The 23,707-nt window shown below is 38.8% G+C and overlaps 1 protein-coding gene across 1 annotated transcript in view; it reads left to right on the top strand.

The window, feature by feature from the left end:
- Positions 1-889: 889 nt before the first annotated feature.
- FAM83B (family with sequence similarity 83 member B) overlaps positions 890-23,707 on the top strand; it is a 50,812-nt gene continuing 27,994 nt past the window's right edge. Inside the window, exons 1-2 of the mRNA XM_053974538.1 lie at positions 890-978; positions 5,655-6,158. Of these exons, the coding sequence (XP_053830513.1) occupies positions 5,709-6,158 (450 nt within the window). The 5' untranslated portion in view covers positions 890-978; positions 5,655-5,708. The remainder of the gene's footprint in view (positions 979-5,654; positions 6,159-23,707) is intronic.

Below are 23,707 nucleotides of genomic sequence, written 5' to 3'. Positions count from 1 at the left end.
TATTGCTAATAAAGCCTAACTGTCAGGGTTATACTGCATTGTCTTAAATGCCTGAAAAAAGAGCTGCCTGCAGTCAAGCACCAGAGTATGATCTGGACAAAGTCTACAAAAAGTCGAAAATTAAAAAGCCCCTCAGTGTGTTTGTTATACACATGGGATGTGCTGCCCTGTTGGTGGTTGCAAGATGCTGCTGAAGAGATGGTGTTTTCAAAGAGGGCTCTCCAAGGTTTCTCCACGTGCATTGCCATGCGGCCTGCCCAGCCTGCTGCTGGAGAGAAGAATGAAGCAGGAAGGCCCAGGTGCATTGCTGCCAGGTCGGGGGGCTCTACCTGTGTCTCTCACTCAAGACATCAAGAGCAAAAGAGCCATTTCAAAGCAACTGAGCTATGGAAAAGGGGCTTGTCCATATATCCGACTTTAAAGGTCTCAAACGGGTATCGCTCCCTTGCCGTGACTTGCTCCACCGGAGTTAATCTGGAAACCGTGGCTCGAGGCAGACGGGTTTATTTTTTCTTGAAGCCAACGTTTACTTTGAGTTTAATCTCCCACGCACACCCCGCTCCCGGGCCCGCCGCGGGGCAGCCGGTGCCTTGGCTCGGGTCGCTCCTGCCCCGCGGGCTCCCGCGGCTGCCGGCCGGGCCGGCGGGCAGGGCAGGGCAGGGCAGGGCAGGGCAGCGCAGGATGGGCCGGGGCGGGGGGCCCGGCGCGGCCCGGGGAAGGCGCTGCCTTCGCTCCGCGGGAGAGGGCCGGGCTTCCCCAGTTCAGACAAGTCCTCGCCCCGCTCCCGCGGCGGCGGGTTTGGTGCGACACCGTCCTGACATGTTGTAACTGGTTTCCACACCCACCGCGCCTGAGAGCGACGGGAAGTACCTGCGATGAGCGCTGCGCCGCCGTGACTCGCCGCCGCCGCGCTCGCAGCAGCCGGGTCGAGCCGCCCCGCCGCTCCGGAGGCGAGACCCCACGCGGGGCACCGGCGCAGTAAGTGGGTCTCCCCTCAGTCTCCCCCGGGAAGGGACGGGAGAGGGGCAGGGCAGGGCAGTTCCCCGTGCCGCCAGCATCCCGCTCGGCGCCGCGGGGCGTTTGAGCGGGGCGCGCGGGTCGCGGGGCTCGGGCGGCGGCGGCGGGGGCGCTGCGGCCGCGGGCGGGGGCGGCGCGGGGGCCGGGCGCGGCGGGCGGCCCGTGGGCGCGCCTCCCGCGGCTCCCACGCCGCGCTCCCTCCCGGGGCCGCCTTGCGCAAGCGGCCCCCGCGCCGCCGGGCCGGGGGCGCCACACGTGCGGTATCGTCCAGCGGAGCGCCCGCTGCGCTTGTTCTGCCTGGAAAGTTAACTTTCTGGTTGAACGAACGAAGCCACCCCCGCCAAAGGAAAAAAAAAAACCAAAAAAAACAAAAAAAAAAAAAAAAAAAAACCAAAAAAAAACCAAAAAAAAACCCGCTGCAAAACGAGCAGACAAACAAACAAGAGAAAGAGAAAAGAAGGGAAGCATCAGGAACGCTTGCGGTGTTGTTTTTCACTTGGATTTGATGCCTTTTGTATTCACAGAAAATGTAATTTCATTAATAATTAAATAATTGCCTGTCAGTGCTTAATGTAAGGTAATTATTATTTATTCTTGATACAATTCTTTAATAGAAAGGTTGGTGGAAGGCAGGTGTCATAAAACGCCTGTTTGTTCTGTTAGAGGTTGGTCATGCCAGGCCCTTAAGCCGTGAGGAGGCTCCTTGGTCGAGCCATGGGCCAGAGATGTTCAGGTGGATGCCCCAAAAACCATACCTGAGAGTATGCAACAGCTTGCAACAAGCTGTTCCCGAGGTTTAAATTTCCTGGCAAGATTGCGACTTTATGCAGAAACTGTCAAAGTAATCACATTTCCATTGGAAAAGTGATAAGGACATCCTGAGGAAAGCACCATGGCCATGCCCTTGCCAAGGACCGGCTGTACAAGCCTGAGGTTAGAGCTGCTCCCTAAAGTTGCTGAATAGGAAATTTTTTAAATCCTGTGAATATTAGTATGGCAGGGAAGCTCCTTGTCTCTAGTACTAGTCTGGAACCCCTGTAGAATGTTGCATAATTTTATTTAGTGGACATTTGTCATCTGCTGCATTTTTGAAGTCTGGGATATTCTCCAAATCTTTCTATATAAAAGCATAGTTACTTCTTTCTCGTAGAAAAAGGTCTTTTCTTGCTGGGTTCCTGGTAATGGCATTAGAAAGGTCTGAGCATGTTAACAGAAAGACAAGACGATCACATCAATACAGGATTCAGAATTTGTGATCTTCAGCAGAAGATCCAGTTTTAGCAGCTCCATTTGAGTTTAAATTCAATCTAAGGCCATTAATAGCACTTACTAAAAAAGTTTTAAGTGGCTCATCCCTGTGTTCAGGTGGAGAAGGTGGTTGATATGCTGGGCTGGGATTAACAGACAGGGTTGTTTCTCAGAGGATGAACGACAACTTTCCTGGTGCTGGTAAAATTTGTGATCATATACTTAAAGTGTGATAAAGATCTGTAAGCCTCCAGAGATGGGCCTCATTCTGCACAACCTTGCTAATGTAACTGTTGACCTGAGGAGGACCTTTCAAGAATCAAGTTTATTATGCGGAAATCACAGTACATGGTTGAAGAAGACATCAAAAAGTTATTAAGAATTTTGTCCAAACCTCTAGCGTTCTATGCAGAATTGTATGGTTTCAAGGGTTCAGTTTCTGCACAGTAGCTCTTACCTTCTAAGGAGAAAAATACATCTGTAAAGACATCTAGAGCTTTTGTCAAGTACACCTGAAGCCCTGTTTTAATTTGGGAGTTCTCTTTTGTTTCATATGAATGTATCTCATGCTGATGTCCTTAATTTCAAATACCAGGATTAAAATTTTTTCATTTGTCTCAAGTGTTCTGTGATTTATTTCCATGCTGGCAAATTTTACATTTGCTTTCTTAAATTAATGTGCACTGCTTTAAGCTTTGTTTGTAAACAGCACTTGTTAATCAGACATCAACTTCAAAGATGTTCACTATAAAATGACTGTTCTTGTTTGGAAGATGTTGCACCAGAAGTCTCACCTTTTCACGGTTACTTATATTTATACCCTGCTTTCAGCATAAGTCTGAGCATAAGTTGCTGTATTTGACCTATTCCACACTTAATTAATTCATTATGTTCAATGAAAAGTCAAGCAATATACTGTACTGTTGTGAAAAACAAATGAAAGAACCAAACCAAATAAATGCATGTGAGGCAGAACACATATGTACTAATTTCTTTATTTTTTATTTGTTCATAACATTCAATATTTAACATTGCACAATGTTACATATTAACTATAGTCCTATTCCCTTAAGCTATTTTCAAAGGACAGAATAATAATAAGAAAAAATCAGTTCAGACAGGCTTTTGAAATAAACACATATTTCACAACTGTATATATGTAGTCAGTGGAAAAATTTCTATTTTAGAAGTATATCCTTTCCAAAGTAGTGAGAATTTTTGAAATATCTTTCACTTGCCTTTGTAAAATCGTATTTATTCTTACATGTCGTAATAAGACTGACTTTTAAGACTGACTGTGTTACTGCAGTGACTAGAGAATGATTTGTCCTGGAGGGCCCTAAAAGAGGGGTGTGTTGGAATCTCAATGAAGTCACCTGTATTACTGTTCAGACTCTTGAGAACAACTCAGCTGAGTACCTGCATTTTGTACTCTTGGTTGTTCTTCATTCTGTATCTAAAATGTCTTGAAAACCTGGTCCAGACGATTGGGCCAGTCCTGATGTGAGTGTTTTAATTTTACAATATGTTAAGAGTTTAATCTTTGAATCTGTCTTACCTTTACTGTGTGCTTAGTGCTCCGTCACCTTCCACCACAGACTGTCTCTGCCTCTGGGAGAAGGGAAATGGTGTCACTCCTGTTTTATCACATTAATTTCTTCTCGTGAGAGCAGTGTAGAATGAAGCCCTGAGTAGCTGTCAGAGGAATACATGTAGTTCTTAGTTTGGGGGAGAGCAGTAAGATCCCTTTCGTGTTCTGCTTTCCAGTTCACCACAAAGAGCTACTCTTGAAGCAGCCAGGAACACTCCTTTCCCCCAGGCTCGAAAGCAATCCTATCTGGGAAGATCTGCCCTGCTACTTGGCTGAGAGACAGGATTCAAATGGAATTATTCCATATGACATGCTGATACCAGCTTCAGATCTGGATTTTAATTTCTTGGTCTTTTTTTAACCTCAGTCTTCCCAAGTTCCTTATAAATCTTGGTTTAATTGAACATTTAATTCGGTTTTGAACTATCAGTAGATATGGAGATTTTTATTTTCATTCCTTTAAGTTAATATAGCTAATTTGCATTTCCTTTCGGGAAGGTTTAAACTATTCCCAACAGACAGTGGAAAGCAATTGCACTGTTTGCAGAAATATCTGGAAGGTCTTGATGGGAAGAGGGAATTAAGTTACATTTATACATTAAGTTACATTAAATGAAATCAGAACTCCATATGACTATTTGCTATTATACTGCTATACTATTAATTAGGCTTGTAGGGAAACCCAACGTTAACTTTCAAGCTATCAGTCTTTTTTAACTATTCTGCCTTTGTTGGATGTTCTTCCTAAATCTGCATGAAGCTTTCTCTTAAGCTTCATGCCCTAGCCCTGGAAGATGTGCTACCAGCTTTCTGTTTTATATGACTATGCTGATGCTGCTGTCATGAAACACCTTCCCCCCCTTTTTTTTTTGTGTGTTATTGAGGGTTGCCAAGATGTGAAGGAAGAAACATTGGGTATTTGTTCTCCCTCTTTCTTAAATCTCCAATGTGCAGCACAAAGCAACCCTCTCAGACCTTGCTAAATGAAATAAAAAAGTATAAGAATGAATTTATAAAACATCAGCAGTAAACAACTTGTTATTAATGTTTTGAAAAAAAAAAAAAGATTAAAGCAGCCGCTCCTTTTGGCAGAAGGAATGAGCAGGGTGGAAACTCGACATCAAATTGCTGATTCAGAGTTTGATCCCAGATGTGGGAGGATAAATCTTTCTGGAGTTCCTCATAACTCACTGAAATAAGGTAGGCTGGTCCTGCTTGGGAGCAGCAAATGGGTTAGATCAGCATGGGAGAACAGATAGATAAGGAGAAGTACCTGAATGACTGTGGTTTCAAAGAAGCCAAAGGAAAGAGATGTGTTGCAGAGACAGTAATGTATCAAAAAGTAGGAAATTTAATTGCTTTCTGAAGTATTTCTTTGGACAGTACTCAGACAGTTGTTGCAAAGGGGGTTTTGAAACACAGCCTGTGATAGTGTATTGGAACATGCATTGGGTATGTATTGGTGTTACTGGTATGGATATTCAGTGTACTATGAGCTCTGACACAGCTTGTAATATCAACTTACTAAAATCACTGAATTGTGTGTTTGCTTTATGTAAAAGCTCTTTATCTCTTTAATATAATATTATCTATCTATTTACTATTTATCTATCTCTTTAATATTTAATTTTTGGCAATAGTAGTCCTTGAGCCTTTTCAAAATATTTTTAAACTATTGGAAAATGCTAGAAAAACTTCGAGTAACTTTACCAGAAGAGTATTTCAGTTAATAACTGTGTGTGTGCCATAGTTATCTAGAAATATTTTCATTGCTTTTTTATTTATTTTCTCTTTGCAGATACATTTCATCTGCTCATGAATGGACTCTTAAAAGACTTTACACAAAATACATATGAAAATGGAAACTTCATCTTTGCTGTCCTCCTTACATGATGAATGCAGATCAGACAACTATATTGAACCTCATTACAAGGAATGGTACCGAATAGCTATTGATGCTCTGATTGAAGGAGGTTTAGAAGCCTACAAAGAATTTCTTTCCAAAGAGAGATGTTCAGAGTTCCTAGCGGATGAGGAAATTGATTATATTTTGAACAATGTTCACAAACTTCCCCAAAACACAATTTATTCCTCTAACCATGCTATTGATGACACCTCTTCCTCGGGAACCTACTGGCCCATTGAATCAGATGTGGAAGCTCCAAATCTTGACTTAGGTTGGCCCTATCTGATGCCTGGAATTTCTGGTGGCACAAATATTGATCTGCTTTTTCATCCACCACGAGCACAGCCTTACACCATAAAGGAAACTGTTCGGAAGATGATACGAGATGCAAGAAAGGTAAACATGAAAAATAATATTGGGAAAAAAGTGGCAATAATATTAATCTAGTTGGTATTTTATTACATGGGTTTTTTTTAATTTTTGTCCTGGCAGGAAAAAATTATCTGGTTGCTCACAATTCAGTAGGAAAGGTTTTTCCAGACTGAGATCATTCCTTTGGTGTCAACATGCACCAGTGTTATTAACCTTAATTCAGAGGGATCGAGGGTTAATTGGAGGGATTAATTAATACTACCATTATGATGAATAATTACCATTTTACTGTGATGCTGACCACTGCATGAGAACTTTGTAGATAATCAGCACACCTTTTCTTTGACCTCAGTTGAATATACATTGATACAACTCTGTATAACTTCAGGATTTATACTAATGTTTCTGTCTTGCATCAGAGGGAACATGCATTGGTTTGGCATGGCAGACAGTTACAAGGAAACAACACCTTGGTGTTCATCCGACTCATGTACCTTGAGAGTCTGGTTTTGTGATTTTGGCATGTCCTTGCAGAAATCAAACTCTGAATGAAAAAAAACAAACTAGACTAAGCAACAAGGAAATAGATCTTGTTTGTTTATCTTGCCTTCATTTCTGATTAATGACTAGAAAATTTGCACATTTTTCCAAATGTACCTGTCTCCACTTAGGAGCACTTATATCTTGAGTTTCCTATAGCACACCCAGCTTACACCTTAGTGACAGAATGTTGTATGTACAAACCACTTTTGCCATCAGCGTGTCAGTTTAAAACTTTTAAGTTTTAAATTTTTAAAACAATGTCAGTTAAAAAAGTCAGAAGAAGTATTAGTTTCAGAAGTATTTCTGGCAGGTATGTCACACTCGCAAATTTTCCCCATGAAAAACAGTTGTGTTTTGCATGACTCTACGAGCTTTAAATTGGTGGAATGGGCTCTATCTCACATACGTCTGTAAACACTTCAGTGGCTGAAATATGTGTGTAAATGTGCAATAGAAACAGACTGAACAGAACAGGGCAGGGCAGGGAAGGACTGCGTCTTTTTACAATGTCTCTGCTATATTTAGATAAAGCATATAATTTGTTGCCATAATAGAGTTATCACTAGGCCTTTTATCCTACAGTTTATAATTTAGAATGACTGTATGCCCAAGGAAGAGTTCATTAATTCTCTCCCTCTTTATCCCTTTCTGAGTGAGATTTGATGCTTTCTGATTTGGTATGTAGTGAGACCTGACTGTAAATTGCCCAAAATACTCTTTCAACTGCAGCTCCTGACCTACCAATGTATCCACTGTAGGGGAAACAACTAAAACACTGTTAACTCTTTCGAGAAGACTAGTTCAGTTTTCCTTCAAAGTCTTGAGATGCCATGAAGTGGCATTCCCCCTTAGTTGCTCCTTTGATGCAGCTGTAGAAGAAAATGAGGTGTGCTTCTTGCTTTGCTTTGGAAGAAGGTTGAATGCATAGTATGTTGCTCCCTGATGTGCTTATGTTGCTTACACTTTATGAAGAGGATGTTTTATGTGTGTCACTGTCAAATGTAACAGCTGAAAGGTTTGTTTAGCTGATCAACACAACCTCAACAACCATAACACTTTTGATACAGTGATATAGATTGGTTGCTTCAGGGACCAGCAATTAATTCTGAGACATAGTGTTGTTCAGCCTCTTTTGTCTGCAGATGCATAGAAAAGTTTGAAATATTTCTAAGCAAGATAAAGTATTTAAATCATGCTTACAGTAGGTAAGCACTTTGTAAACAGCCTAGTGCACTTCTCCTAAGCCACTTACAAAAATGTGGTTATATTAAACAGGGTTCTTTGTTATGTAGTAGTGGAGATGTATAGTCTTGCGACTATTCAGAGGCAATAGGATAATGTTACACATGAAAAACAGAAACCTGTAAAGAATAAATCAGGAAATCATATTCAGCCAACACAGCATTAAGCTGTGGGAAAAAATAATCTTAGGGAATTTCAGCAAACTTCTGTGTGAAAATAAACAGGCTGTTGGAGGTGGGCATGTTCATACCACTTAAATTCAAGCACCAAGACTGAGTGTCAGAGTTCAGGCATTGATTTCCCTGGGCTACCAGAGATCTTGGTGTAGTAGGAAACCAGCTCCTATAAGGGCAAGGCAGAGAATATTTCTGCACTGATTCACTCCATGAAGGAACCTATCTGATGTGTATTTATATGTATAAACTATCCCAAAAATTCACGAAGGAGACTGAGCCACTTGAAACCTAGATGCTTTCGAATATTGGGATATATATAAGGATAAGATGACACTATTAGTGGACTTATTCTTGACCTCTTTCATGCTTGATGCATCACAGTGTCACTCCTTAAAATGATTATTATGTATGTTAATTTTGACCTTAAGAAGATGTTGTAAACAACATTAAGCAACTTGCTTGCTGACTGATTTTTTCCTGACTAAAGAAATCATTTGTAAGGCCATGCTACACTAGAATAAAACCAGTGACTATAGAGAAGTATTGTAATAAAATCTTGTCACGTATTTCTTGAATACACAAGCAGCATAAAAATTACAGACATCACCTTCAATGTAAAATACAGGTGATGTAATAATGGAATTCTTACAGAAAAGGATCAATACTGTTAAATCCCAGAAAAATGAGCTAATAACCATTTTAAAGAGATGAATCCATGCTTGTGATATATGTTTCTGAAGGTTTGTTAGAGCAGGGAAACTGTATTGTACACAGCATGGCATTACATTGTTACCTATATACTACAGCACTTCTGTGGGATAGATGTGGTGTTAGCAGAGTGCCTTAGGTAAAACCAAGATGTCAACAAGATGGGCTTACAGTTGGTGTAACTAGACCTCATCTCTAAATGATACAGCTTGCCAACCACCCTCCTCTGTCAACATAACCTGTGCTCGCACAAGGAGGCTGTTTGGTGTGACTGTGGGAGTCTGAACTGGGGAGACATGAGTCTTTTTCACATGTTGATATAACCATGTGAGGAAAAAGCACTGCAAGGTCTGTCTGACCTTAATGATAGAGACTTTTGTAAACAAGGTTTAGCCTTATTTCTCTTATGTTTTGGAGGCTTCTACCTTTAATCATTGGCAGGTTTCCGGCTTCTCTGAGGCTTGAGGTGCTCCTACATCCTGACTCATCACAGCTGAGCTGTCTGAACAGCAACTGATAATGTTTAGCAGTTTTTACTGAGAAGATTATTCATCTGGGAAATGATATCAAGATTATTACTCATCTGTGCCAGGTTGTAGAGGGTTGACATGGTTAACATGAAAGTTCCCTCTTTTAGAACACTGTAATACAGAGACTTCAATAATGAAGTGTTCTCTCCCTCCGTGACTTTTCATAAGAGTTGCCTCAAAACCATCAGTTAGGAGTTTGTACATGTGTGCAAGAAATCGCTTTTACTATTTTCTCAGGTGTGATTGACAGGGTGAGGCAAGGCACAGAGCACCAAAGGGACCTTCTGGCAGTGTGTTTTTCTTTTTTACGGTAACTAGATTCCTCTGTCAACCATGGAGACGTTCTTACACCATTTTAGAGAGAAGGCACAGTTCAGACTAACATCCAAATAAGGATCTGCTCCTCCTGGAGAGAATTAAAACCTGTTTTTTAAAGAACCATGTTGTTTAGACAACCCAAGGGTTACTAGCTTGTAGCACACGCCAGAAAACACTTGAAGAATCCTGACATACTTTTGGGATTTATGATGGAATGTATGAGGCAGCACATTATTCAAAAAATATGCAATACTTTTCACTGATTTTATTTTATTCAGATAGACTAGCAGTCATAAGCCTGGGTTCACAACGTCAGTGATATTTGTAAGAATTTTTTAAAAATATAATTGCTTAGAAACTTAACTAAAAATTTGAATGTTTAGTGTATTATTATTTGGAAAATAAAAAAAGGCAGTTGTTTTTGCTGAAATACTCATGATTGGTGTTTTTAATGAGAAAAGTTGCAAAACTTGGACCCTTGGGAAATAATGACATTAAGCATTGTGAATCAGTGTAACTTGTTATTAGTTTTGCTGGACATTGTAGGTAAGCACTTAGTCAAAAAGGTGTTCCTTTGAATTCTTGTGAGAAAGAGTTATGTACAAAATGTCTGCATTGTTTTCTAAAACAGTGGACCTCATCAAATAAAATCAGTTGATTCATTTTGCAAATATATAAAAAGGAAAATACCTTCTTTTGTTTTTTTTTTTTCTATTTTGTTGTGTATTGTTTCAAGCAAGAGTGAGTTGTATTACAGGAAAAAATATTCATTATTAATTCGTTATTATTTGCTATTAATTATTCATTATTGTTCATTATTAATTCACTATTATGTACTGTTAATCTCATTTGGTCTTGTGTATAATATAATAATAATTGTCTAGTACTGGCTGCAGTCTAGTATGAAAGAAAATCAAATTCTTACATGCTTATATGAAGAATAATGTTTCTATAAGGAGAAAACTTGTAGAATATGGATGTGTTGAGCAATCTTTTATTTCTCTTTCACCAGTACTCTTTGCCAACTATTTTAAATATAATTTGAACACAGACTGGAACAATGATAATGAATTGTGCTTGTGGCAGTGCTTGTCTTAGCTCACTAATTGCATCAGTTCAAGCAGATGAGAGAGGGGCTGCACCTTTTTGTATGCAAAAACCAGAGCAATCTGCTGAATTCAGGGAGAAAGAATAGATCAATACAGTAGTTGTCCCACTCAGACATTTTCTGTATTATCTCTAAAGTGTTAGATAATTAGCGGATATAATTTTTTAAGATGAGAGTAACACATAGAAATACTCAGTTTCCGGCTGAAAACCTATAGGCAGCATTTTCCCTGCCAAGATATTCTGCCCTACAAGGATTTCAGCAGGTGCCTTTTGGTTCAGCTGCTGTGCTGAAGGGTGAATTCATCATTAACTTCCTCTCAACATCTGTTAAAAGACTTCCTGATGGTTGAAAACTAGCATGGCAGTCATGTGTATGGTTTCCAGGTGAAACATAGTTTTCAGTTTGTTAGATTTATTTCAGAAAGTGACATCGTGTCCCATTTTTTCTAATTGCACTGAGTACATGCCGTGTGTTGGAAGAGGACTTATCTTACTCTTGTTGCTACTGTGTGACCCAGTATCATTTTTTTGTCATCACAAAGTAGTGCTGCTCACTACTTTGTAATTATTTCAGGCATTTTCTCTGCTTGGATTTGCCTTCAGAGTCTTCACATTGTTTTACCTGCCTGTCCTCTTCTCTCCCTGCTGTCCTGCTCTCCCCACATAAGGGTAGTCCCAGAGCAGTCACAGCAGTGCCAGCAGAGATGACTGCCATTGATGGGACACATCTGCAAGCAATTTTATAACCTGGAAAACCTGGGACTTTTGTGAAATCCAGTTCTTACGTGCTCTAAACATGAAACCCACGATTTTTCCTGGTAGTGCTCCTGTTACTTGGGGAGGATACAAAAGTGAAGAGCAAGCAGAGTGCAGAGCCTGGGGATTGGGAAACTTTGATTCCAACTAATTTTTAATTAGTTGTGGTAGTTTTGTATTCACAGGTTTCTATCTTTGCAAGACTTTTGACATCTTCAATACTGTTATTAAAAGACGTAATTAAATAATTTATAAGTATTGCCATTTTTATGTCAGAACTGTGCTAATGTGTTATCAAAATACCACACCTCCATGATGAATTTAAAAATAGATTAAGAAAGATTAAAGGCCAGATATTGCAGGCAGCTGTATTTCTTTATTAATGTCTGTCTCATTCACATACATATGAGAAGTAAACATACACATATGCTTTGTAGCAGTTCCTTTCATTAAAACATTTTCTCTCTTTGACATAAATCTTTGTCAGTCAAAACAAAAGTGCCATTAAGAAGTCATTTATGCTTTTTGCACATTCAGTAGATTAAAGTGTTTATCATATTCAGCAATAACTTTGTACTACATTATGCTGAAGCAGTTACAGATCAAAATGTGCTATAAATACAAAACCATTGATTTAAAATAATTTTGCCCAGGCAGAATGCTTCTTTCACTGCCCAGACTAGTGTATTTGAGTTTTGTCTCTCTCCTTTTCTAACTTGTCCAAAAAATACTGGTAATGTTGAAGTGCTATTTTTGATCATCTAAATTCCTCTCCTGAAGAGATCTCCATTTTTCTGTTTTTTTTTTTTTTTTTTTTTTTTCAGCCAGGAAACAATCTTGCCTGAAGAACTATAGCTCTAATCACATTCATAAATCCATAAGCCCTTTTTCATCTTTTGCAGTTTTAGGATAGCTTTTGAACTCACGATACCTTTCCAGCACAGCCAGTGATGCTCTGAGGGGGACACATTTAAGATCATTTTTAAATTTGAATTTGTTATATATCAGAATTTGGAACTAAAATATTATAAGATCTGTGATAAAATTTTAAATGAGCATAGCTTTGTGTGCTGATACCTGCAGTACTGAAGCAGTATTTGTGTAATACAGTGTGATAGTATCTACATAGAAAGCAGAGAAGTGCTGACAAAACAAAAAAGTTCAAAATTTCCCATTCTTCTGTTTGGAAGGAGTGGGATTGCCAGTGAGTTACATGTTTCAAGTTTCCTGTTATATCAGATCTGAGTAGAAGTATCTACTTCACTTGTAACTATTTCAGAACAACTTGCTTAATGCTGTGCTATTTTCCTTGAGGAGTACTGCAAATATTCCAGCCCAGATGATAGAGGAGTCAAAGTACACTTTATTATTTGCTGCTCTAAAGTAGTGCAGACCTTGCCCTAGATAGCTGTGTAGTCATGCCTTCCATTTTAGCCTGTTGATAAAGTATCTCTATCCATTTTCCGTATCTATAACCATTTTCTAATAAAGATACAATAAAATTGCAAGAGAAGCTAAAGTCCAAATTTTCAGAAATGCTGTCAACATGCCTGAGACCTCAGAGGGCTTTTGCTCTGTAAAACCCTACTGTAAAAGCTTTGGAAGGAAGGAAGCATTGGCGTCCCAGCCGAAACAGGGTGTAACTGGTGCTGAACTTGCCACTTTACTGTAGGATCTGCAGACATCCATAAAATGACTCACCTCAGTAAAGCTGTTTAAAATAAATAATGGCAAGATCTGGCCATCGCTTGCTTGATCAACAGTTAATAATTTTTCAGTATATAATCCACTGATCAGTAAGCCAGCTGAATTTATAGTAGTGTTATTTGCATTACAAATACAGAATTATAAGCAAACTATCTATCTCTGCTTTCCTTGCCCTTGTTTGTCATCTTTCCCTATATCTTAGGTGTTTGTTTTCTGAAGCAGTGAACATTATTATGTTTCACTGCGTGTCTGTGTATCGTACACATTACTGCTGTCTACTCTCCCTGATTGCTGCCAGCCAGTACAGACATACCACTACTACAATATAAACAGTAGATTCAGAATTTGTATGCTCTCCTTTATCCTTAGCCAGCAAAGAGCATAACCAAAGTGTGTGTGGTTCTGTAACTCAGACTACTGAGACACACTGAGCATTAAATGAATATAAATCACTTTTTTTTTTTTTAAAGATACAGTTATAGCTAAAAGTATGAGAATAGTATACATTAGCAAACAGTACTCAGAGCAAGTAGGGGCTTTTTTTTTTATTTTCTTACCTCTGTAGTTTTAGTTTTTGATAAAAATTATAGTTGTACATTTGTAATTATGCAGACTAATTTCTGATGAACATTAGTACTTCCCTGATAAAAATTGCAGACTGTAGCTCTATAATGCTTACTTTTCAAATGTGTTTGTAAAAGCATGAAGCATTTCTTAGCTTCAGATAAGAAGGGTGTGACGTATACAGGGTGTTCTCATACCTTATCTAGGAGCGGGTTATCTTAACCAGTTCTGTCTCTTGGTCTGGAGCCCTTGTGCTGGCTGCCCGGAAGATGTATGGTGAGAGGGAACAGAACAGATTGCTCAAAAACAGGGTCCATGGTCACCCCTGCTTTCCCCAGCAAGGAGTGTGGGCATGTAGCTGCCTTCAGAAAGCTTCTTGGTGCTTCTTTTATCCAGAGATTTTTGCTAGCTGCAGCACCAGATCTCCTCAGGCCTTTTCAGTTCTGCCAGTGATCCTGCTGTCAGAGACGAAGCTGAGTGATAGGATAATATGAGAAGTTATGCACCATGTATCTCTTAGAGATGAAAAGAAAACTTTGAGATCTGCATCATCCACTAGCAATCAGGCTCAAACAGTAGCACAGGATTGTGTGTTCAGGTAGCCAAATAGGTGTGCCTTCAGTTCAAACAGCAGATATAACATCTTAGCCCTATTTTCATGCTGTTTCCTGGAGCTGCAGGCACTCTTTGCTAAGAAGGCTGCACTTCAGCTCAATAAATTCCCTTTATGGCTTAAGCACTAGGTGAAGCACTAAGACATCACCTTTGAATTCAGGTGAATCTGAGTGGCATCAGCCCACAGAAGGCATTGTAGTTAGTGTTTATCTTTAGGCTTTTGGTGCTTGATACAGAAGAAATAATATTGAGGACAAGATGAAATACTGGCTGAGAAGAAAATTATGATTCCCAGTGGGACCTTTCTCAAGAAATGCCCACTAAGGGACTAAGTTCTTCTTAAGCTGTGCAGAACTCCCTGTTAGTGAGCTGTGCCTTCTGATTAGAGGCATCAGAGACAGCAAACAGAAGTTGCAGTGTCAAGCCAGCAGCACTGATTTGTTGCAAATGCCAGGGAGATGCTGCTTGTCAGAGCAACTAGGTTTCCATCCAGCATGACAGAGCACAGTAATATCTGAAGCTGTCTGCTGTTCTGGTAATTTCCTGTCACTGACTAATGGTGGATTAGCACAGGCATGCAATAATTGCCTGAGAAGTCACTCTTAAGGGCATGGGTTGTTTTTTTTTAAATAACAGACAGGACTATGTGGCTGCACAAAGTGTATTTGATAGAGATCAGTAACCTTTGTTTGCTGAGGATGGGCCTAAAAATACAGCCATCTACAAGTCTAACTTTTACAGCAGTATGTACTCTAAGAAGTCTACAGAAAGTTTTTTTAAAACATAACAAAAACAATGTTATTTTGCTTAAAGGATATACTTTAAAGATGAGAAGACTGAGCATAGATATGAAACTGGGAACTATGACTGATTCTTCTATTTGTTTATTTATTTGCTATCACCCTATTTCATGTTTTAGCATAACATGAGCACCAGTATCAATATCACTGTATTTTCTAATGGGTTTTATGATGCACAAAATTATTGCAGTAACATCATCATCTATTCTGTTAATGAATTCTGGATTACTGAATATCAGTAAGCCACTTGTGCCAGAAATCTCATTAGTCAGAGGATTTGATTTCTTATGCATAAATTTAATGATGACAGTTCAGTCTAGATGTGAAGTGCCATATGATACTGCAATCACCTGCTACAGGATTTCTGTCCCAAGTAAAGGCCCTCTTCTTTGTCTTGAAGTTAGAGGAGTTAAACAGTGTCTTTGCAATGAGTTCTTGAGAGCTCAGGAAGCTCTTTATGTATGCATGCCAGAGCCTTTCAAAGCCAGAGCTCCAGGTGCTTTTTGGAGAAAGGAGAGCAAAGGAAGGAAAAGATGTGCTGGTTTTGGGTTTTGGGAAAGAGGCATGTCAGAGGAGCAGGGATCCTGCCAGTCCTTTCAGTTGATTCTTTTTAGAAATCAGTGGACCAACTAAATACTGTTTTGACCTTCTGAGGGACCATAACACTCTGGAACCTGCACCCAGGGTGAAAATGCTGGCAGCTTGAGGTTACTGGAGTCTTAGACCATCATGTGGAAGGGGACAGCTTAAGAAATACACAGACGGACCAATGTTTCAATCAGCTGGGCTCCACTCTGTGGTGGTGAGCATTGATCAGAGGTAACTTCCTGAAAATCTTTATCAAAGGGGTGGGAGGCACAAAAGGCACAAAAGTTGGGCATACTGAAGTGGTCATACTTACATACCTGACAGGAAGCCATCATACACACATTTTTGGTCATAGTTCCTCTTTCCTTTCCCTCTCTCTTTGCCCCCCCTCTCCACCTCTGTCCCTTGGACAGCCCTACCTCCTCTGTCCTTTCTCCTTTCACTCTGCACCTCTGACAGAGGTGAACATTTGCTGCCTGCTCTAGACACTTGTGGCATCTTTCTGGAAAGCAATTCCAGATGGGACATCTGGAAATAATATTTCCCTCTTAGGTCAATAAAGAAATGTGGCTGCCCTGGAGGGTGCCAGTCAGCATACCTGAAGACAGTGCTTGCAGTATGGTGCTTGTGTCAGTCCCCCGTCCTCTGTCACTACCAGTAAGAACTTGTAAAGCACTAACATGATGTTAGAAACACAGCAATGCTTTTGAATTGCTACTCTAATCAATTTTATTGCCAGGTTTCTGATTTTTTATTATAAATTGAATCTCTGATATTAAATATTAGGAGGGTATCTTTTCTGAACAGGACAATCTTACTGAGGTTTCTGACAAAAATTGCAAAGTTTAGAGATTGAACAATTGTTATCAGAAATTACAGTAGGCTATTTAATTACAACTGTGACTTGTATACACAATTACTTTTAATCTCATTTTATCAAACAGTACATCTATTAAAATTTGACAATTCTTTTGGGGGAATATTTAGTAAAGGGCAGAGAGACAAAAAAAATAATATCTGCTCAATGAAGCCACTTTTTTTCTTCAAGCAAAATTAGATCTGTAATTCTGGAAGGATTTAAATACTGTAATTTGTGTACATGAGAGGTTTTATTAACTTGACATGCATATGTTTGCAGGATTGATGCCTAGGGATATGGCCATATATCTTTAAGGATCTGATTTTGAAGGTTTAATTAATTTCTTGCTCTTAAATCATGCCACAGTACATTTGTAGTCCAAAATGAGCTACATCTTCAGGTGGTTGCATCCACTGTGAGCACCTAAAAAAAGAAAAACATGTGTTCAAGCAGACTGCTGTAATTCTTTTATTCTAAAAAAAACCTGTGTTGAATAACTGAATATCTGAAAGCCAAGCAAAGCCATGAAGCCAATGGAATGTTTTCCTTTCCCCAGATGCTATTCCATCCCTTTGCTGATCCCTGCATTCAGGCCCAGGTCCCACAGAAGTGGGGTGGGTACACAGATGAATGTTATAGAAGATAGGCTGGTCGCTTCAAAAGAAATACAAGAGTGAGACTTAATTTATCATGTTGATACATAAAGAGCAAGAACAGATTTTGCCAATATGGATTGTCTGTCAACATTTTATTCTGTAGTTTCCTTTAAATAGCCTCAACCAAAATGATTGTGTCCTCTGCTAACAAACCTTAACAGTTTATACAGGGGATACAGGCTTTATTCTGCCACATTGCACGTTTACTGAGCTTATGTACACTGCAAGGAAAATTCCATGGAAAAGTTTCTCAATTTGTACTCTTAAGGCTTTAAAAATGATTGCAGAATGTATTGCAAAAAGCATACATGCACTTTTCCATGTATGCTGGCATGCAAGTAACAAAACCAAAAGAAAAACCAGTAAGAAGCAAACATCTGGAATTTAGTTATTGTGGTAGAACTGTCCAGAATAGTTTATGTATTTTGTTTTTTAAATGCTCCATATTCTTAAATTAAAACAAAACAGTTACCTTGAGAAATAGACAATTATGACATGTTGATACAAAATGGTGTGTACATAGGTAGGTCTACGTATTTTGGATTTTCTTAGTGGTGTTTAAAAAATTCTAGAGATCAGAATTTCATGGCCTGCTAAATTCTGTGCAGAGAACTTGCTCATACTGTCTGAGGAGGTTATTTGCTAAATTTAATTATACAAAGTAGTCCTTCGAGATATAAAGTAAAAAAAGAAAATAGTTTAATGTGTTACTGTCTAGTTCATAACCCAGCCATCTATTTTTAAGGTAGTAGATTGCACATAACAAAAACAGAGATAATTTGAAAAGGGGAAAATACCTAATTTCTGAAATATGTAATAACAGTATTTTAATATAGGCACTGAAGTTACAAAGCTGAGTACTCTATCTGAAGGGCTTATTAGAAAATAATCCTTGTCAGGCTTTTTTCTTTAGAATGTAATTAGGTTGAAAATACCACAAAAAGATAGGTGTTTAAACATTTGGGGGGATTTCCAGCTAAGCACATTTGTTGAAACATTCTAGGGGCACAGTTATAGTTACCTGTTGTGGAAATATGATACTGAATGAGAAAAAAAAGCTGTGGCATTTTAATTCCAAATACAGAAATCTTTCTGACCTGTTTTAAAGAAGTAACAATGGCACTCTTGGCTGCCTTTCATTTCACACTGATGTTCACACAGACTTTCTAGTTTTAAAAATTCAAATGGAACTTAGTCAGAGCTGCTTTTTGTCATACACTGTGTGTGTGGATTCATAATATATATAGTGCATGCAAAAAGAAACAGACATGGGGTTAAGCATAATTTTTCCTTACTCAGTAGATCTAAATCTGGGCAGTCTCTTTGATCAGTCTTTGCTGAATCTGTGTAAAGAATCTAAAATTTTCCCTAAAGAAAAGAAATCCCTAATATGGTACAAAAAAAGCTTCTTGTGGATGCCCGTTGGAAGCATTGCTGTTTAACAGTGGAGAAATTTCTGAAAATTATGCAAAATATATTCCAGTTTGGAGATTATGAAAAAAATCACTTTGACTAGAAATTAAGTTACTTCTCTAGTGAGGAGAAATTTGTAACTATGAAAAGCATTGTAACATAAAAGTTGAAAATATTCCAGTACTTTACTTTTTTTTTTTTTTTTTTTCTAATTTGGTGACTTCCACTCTCTGTCCTAAATGACAGTAAAAATACACTGGTTTATATTTTCTCTTTTTCAACAGCCATGAATAAAACAATTACAGTGTAAGTAGTAAGCATTGAACTATTCTGGATTTGTTTGTGGCTTTAAGTTGAATTTTGGCCTGAAACAGTAAAAATGCAAAGCATCCTATTTTGATCCATTTTATGCTTACAAAATATATAAATGCAAGAGAAATCTCTTTACAACTTGAAAAAAAAAAGAAGTAAGAACTGACATTACATATTTTTAAATAATCTGTATTAAAAGGTTACAAAATATTTTTATAAATAAATACACACACACAGAGGAATTTCATTGAAAAGCTTGCTGTCAGCAGTGCCATAGGCTGAAATGCAGAACACCTGTGAGTATGATGTATGCCAAAATTCTTTCACTGTAATTATGAACATAGGTAACTAAATTAATGCATTATGAAAATTGAGAATGGTATTTTACTTAGGACAGTTTAATTAATTTCAAAGTCATGGTTGGCTCTTGAAGGTCAGCAGGTTGTCCAGGAAGGATTTTAATGGTTATAAACTGTACACTCCTTTTTCCTTCCATTCTCAAATTTGTTCAAAACCACAAAACTGAGAAAATCCCAATTTAAATGTTTCATTTCTTTTTGAGTTGTAAAATATTCCTTGGTGTTTCCCAGAATCTGCAGTTTTTGCTTCCTTGGGATTTTTTAGGTGTGCTTTGGGGTTCTCTGTGCCTGGGAATTTGAAGTGAGTGGCTCTTTGCATTGTATGTAGTGAGAATTCCTATGCTCCAGGTTCATTCTCCTCAAAATCCCAGGGACAGGCCTTTAGTTTTGAACTCATTCATAGAGACATGATCTCCTCCAAGAGATCATTCTAGTATTTTAATGAATGCTATTTTTTTGTATAAAGCAGTCTTCTGTACTTCTTGATTACATACCACTGCTTGTACTGTGTTCATGTGTCCTCTTCAAGAGCCTTGTCATTGCTTTCCTTTTCAGATATGATTTTCCAAGTGATTTTACTGGTAGTTGTTCTAAAAAAGAGCTGGGTAAATGTGAGCCTGTGATCAGTGTTTGGAGCCTTTAAAAACACATAGCTTGTTTGGGCTCTCCCTGTTCATCTTTGCAGCCATTTCTGGACTGTGAAATCAGCAGAGGCTGATGAAACGGAGAGATTCACAGGTCTTGATGTCAGGAGAGACTGTAATGATAATGGCATCTGACTCCCTGCACAACACAAGCCTGACAGTGTTGCATCTTCAAAGAGCTGATACTAAGAATAAATCTGACCTTAAAACAGGTGGGTGCTAGTCTTACCATCAGCACTTCTGGGTAACTAATTCATAATTGCCCAGGAGATAAGTTTTTTTTTGGACAATCACTTTTCTCTAACTGATGGAATTTGCTTAAGGAAACCCAGGTTGCAAGCCCAGACCAAGCCTGCTTGAGCTTTCTGCCTGTGTATCTCATCACTCAACATGACAGTCAGCCAAAAGAGAAGGTGCGGAGAATTCTAAATGCAGGACTGGAGGGTGAGGTGAGGCTCAGGCTGATTTGTAGCTGCAGGGGTTGCTTTCATAGGGACCTTGGGATGCTCAGCCTCTCCACAATCCCTGGCTGTTGGTGTCTGAGAATGTGCTCACACAGCAGGGATCAGTGCACAAGGGCACTCGCGAGGAGCAGGGTGTCCTGAGCTCCTCAGAGCATCACCTTAGCGTGACCAGACTGGTTCCAGTGGCAGAGCTCATTAGCAATGGGCTGACTCAGGTGTCCCTGTGCAGGACAGCAGCGTGACATGCACATACACACGCCCTGTATGTGTTCAGTTTCTGAGATGCAATGTGTTATTCCTGCATTTATGGAATGGGTTGTGCTTTACAGAGGAAAAGCTTTCTGTGTGCATTTAAAGGACTTTAAAAAGATTCTTTTCTTTTCTGGTAATTCTTATGGAGTCTTTTATGACAGAGAAGTAGTAGAAATAGATTTCAGTACGTTTCTGTTTTTTTTTAGTTACTCCAGAGATGATTTGGGAGGTTGTAAGTAACATTACTCTATTAAAAATATGTTTCTATGCAAATATCTTCTAGAACTGGATAAAATGGGAGTGACTTACATGTTTTTCTAGTTCCCTGCATTTGTTTCCATTCAAAGGTCTTCTACATCCTTTAAAAAGTATGGGGTTTATTGTATGTTTTTATTTTTGCTGAATATAAAAAAATTCTGATTGACCTTATACATAGACCTAGACCTTATACATTGGTCTAGGACTTGGAAGACTTGTATACAAATTCCTTGTAGAACACAGACTCCTCATCTATAAATATTAATATAATCTCAGAGTGATTTGTGAAGACGTATATATTGGTGTACTTGTTCTAGGGGTAGGTAACACAGTTTCAAGAGCTTGCGGTGAAATCTACCTTTTTCAGGTGCTTCCAGTGGTTTAAAACTTTATCTTTTTGCATCAACTTTTTGTGTATTTGTTTTGTCCATGAGATTGTTTGTCTGCTTTAGAGTATCCAAACAGAAATATTTCAGTAATATCCAAATATGAAACAGAGTTGTTCGCTGCCCCATTATCTGCCCATCTTCTGATGTTACTTTTTTTCTCACAATGCATCAGTGAGAAACAAGAAAATAACTTTTTCATTGTTCACTTGAAATAGTGTTTCTAATTTAGGTTGCATTTCAGCAAATCCTCAATCATCCACAGAAGTGTCATGAAAGTCTTACCTTTGCATACATGAGTCTTGTTTCATTGCAAAAATTGTTCCCATGTCAGTGAAAATTATGTATATTGCACATCTAAGATTGAAAAAGGACTGGAGTATCTTTTAATTGCCAACTGCTAGTCACAGTAAACCAAAAATTATAATAGACTCACTGAAAAATTCCTTCTGACAGCTGTACTTCTTGAGTGAGTGCACACTGTACCAGTGTCTGAAAGCAGATTCAGAATTACAGGGAGAGACTCTGAAGAGCAGGAAAAGAAGTACACCTTTTTAAGTGAGAAAGAAAAAAGAATAAAAACTGTCCTGTTACTACATCAGCAATGATTGCTCTTTTTTTCTTTTGTTGATACAGTGCTGGTTTGAAACATTTTATCTAAAGGAAATAGGCAAATAATAAAATGGTTTTTTTTCAGTCAGTGCATGTGCACATGTGTGCATTCCTCTACATGCACACATGCACACTGTGCTACAGAAAGTGTGGATTCCATGCAGGCACACAGGCACAGGGAGCAGAGCAGTCTGGGATGGGGAGAGGCTTTCTGGCATGCACTTGGAGTAGGTAGGTTACTCAAGGGAATGAGTTTCCTGAGACCTGAGAGGTACTTTGTAAGAGCAAATATTTATTTGAAAGCCATTATTTTGCATCAAAAAGCAACACTTCACAAAGTGTTCTTGGAATAAAATGTTCACCTCTCCTCCACAGATGTATATTGCATGTTCTCACCTCCATCCTTACTTCAAACAACTGAAGTTATCTAGTATATTCAGCTATTTGCATGCTTGGCACATTTTCCAGCAGAGCCAATTTGCCAATAGAACATGGCTTAATGTAAATCCATGGGTGGTTTGGTCCGTGGTGTTTCTGCTTTTGCTCCTTATTATTAGGTTCTGCTTTTGATGGCAAAATAAGTGAATTTTCCTCTCTGCCCCTCATGTTTCCTAGCATATATACTTTTGAGGTACACAGATATTCAACACAGGAACGTTTTGTGGCTGCAGGGGATTCACTGGCACAAAGAGGCAGCAAATCTTGCAAAGGAAGGTACTGAAAATACTGAAAAGCTGCAATAGGTACTCTTGAGACTGATTTTCTTCTTCCTCCATTCTTAAACTTAGGTATCTGCTGTGATGTTTTGGAGAATACCACCTTGCTCTAGTAGGAGTTTTGCATTTCTTGCAGATGTTCAGCAGGCTTCCTGATTAGATCTCTGATTATCATTACCCAAATGGAGGTTAGGTGTGTATATGTGAACTGGCATGCAATGCACATTAGGAGGAATATTTTGTAGAAAGGGGAATGCTCTCGCATACATGAAGCTGTTCAGTGGAAGTCTTGTCATAACATGCTTCTCTTTTTCTTAAAAAAACCCTATTAACTTGCCATTAACTTGGTCACTAACTCAATTGAGTATTAACTGTTCAGTTACTTGCACAGTGGTAACTCATCTATTTGAATAATTGTTCATTTTAATGATTCTTGAATGAGTGCTTCATTATGCATCCTATCCTTGTGAGAATGAGAAAAATGAGAGGAGCAGACCACAGTGGCCATCTGTGGCTGAGGCAAATGGAATCTGGGTCGTGGAAGGAAGTCTTGCAGCCTGGCTGTGTATCTGCTCCTTCCCAGATGTGTCCTGGAAGTGGCCTAGGGCTCTAATTTGAGAAAACATTATGAATACACTTAATAAACTTGTAACCATCAAAAACAAACTTTTACATTTAATTGGAAAGAGTAGTAGATAGCAAAGATGCAGTATTATAAATACCTGACCAGACTTTGTCACAAAGATCAGATAATCTTTCCTCTGATTTTACATAATTGTAGTATCAAATTGCAAGTGATGAATTAATACTTGTGTAGTCTCATGGAAGAGCTGTGCAGATCAGTGAAAGCTGATGCTAACTGCATTTTCAAAATAATAATGTCACCAAGATAATTCTAAAGCTGTATTGCTGCTTGCTTGACAGAGATGGTTATTCAAAAGTCAGCTCACATCGAGGCAAAAGATCACTTGAGCAAAGACCTGGC

Source organism: Vidua macroura, chromosome 3 (assembly GCF_024509145.1).
Source record: "Vidua macroura isolate BioBank_ID:100142 chromosome 3, ASM2450914v1, whole genome shotgun sequence".
Taxonomy (NCBI): domain Eukaryota; kingdom Metazoa; phylum Chordata; class Aves; order Passeriformes; family Viduidae; genus Vidua; species Vidua macroura.
Note: the sequence above shows the minus strand (reverse complement) of the source record. Positions and strands in the feature narration are given on the sequence as shown.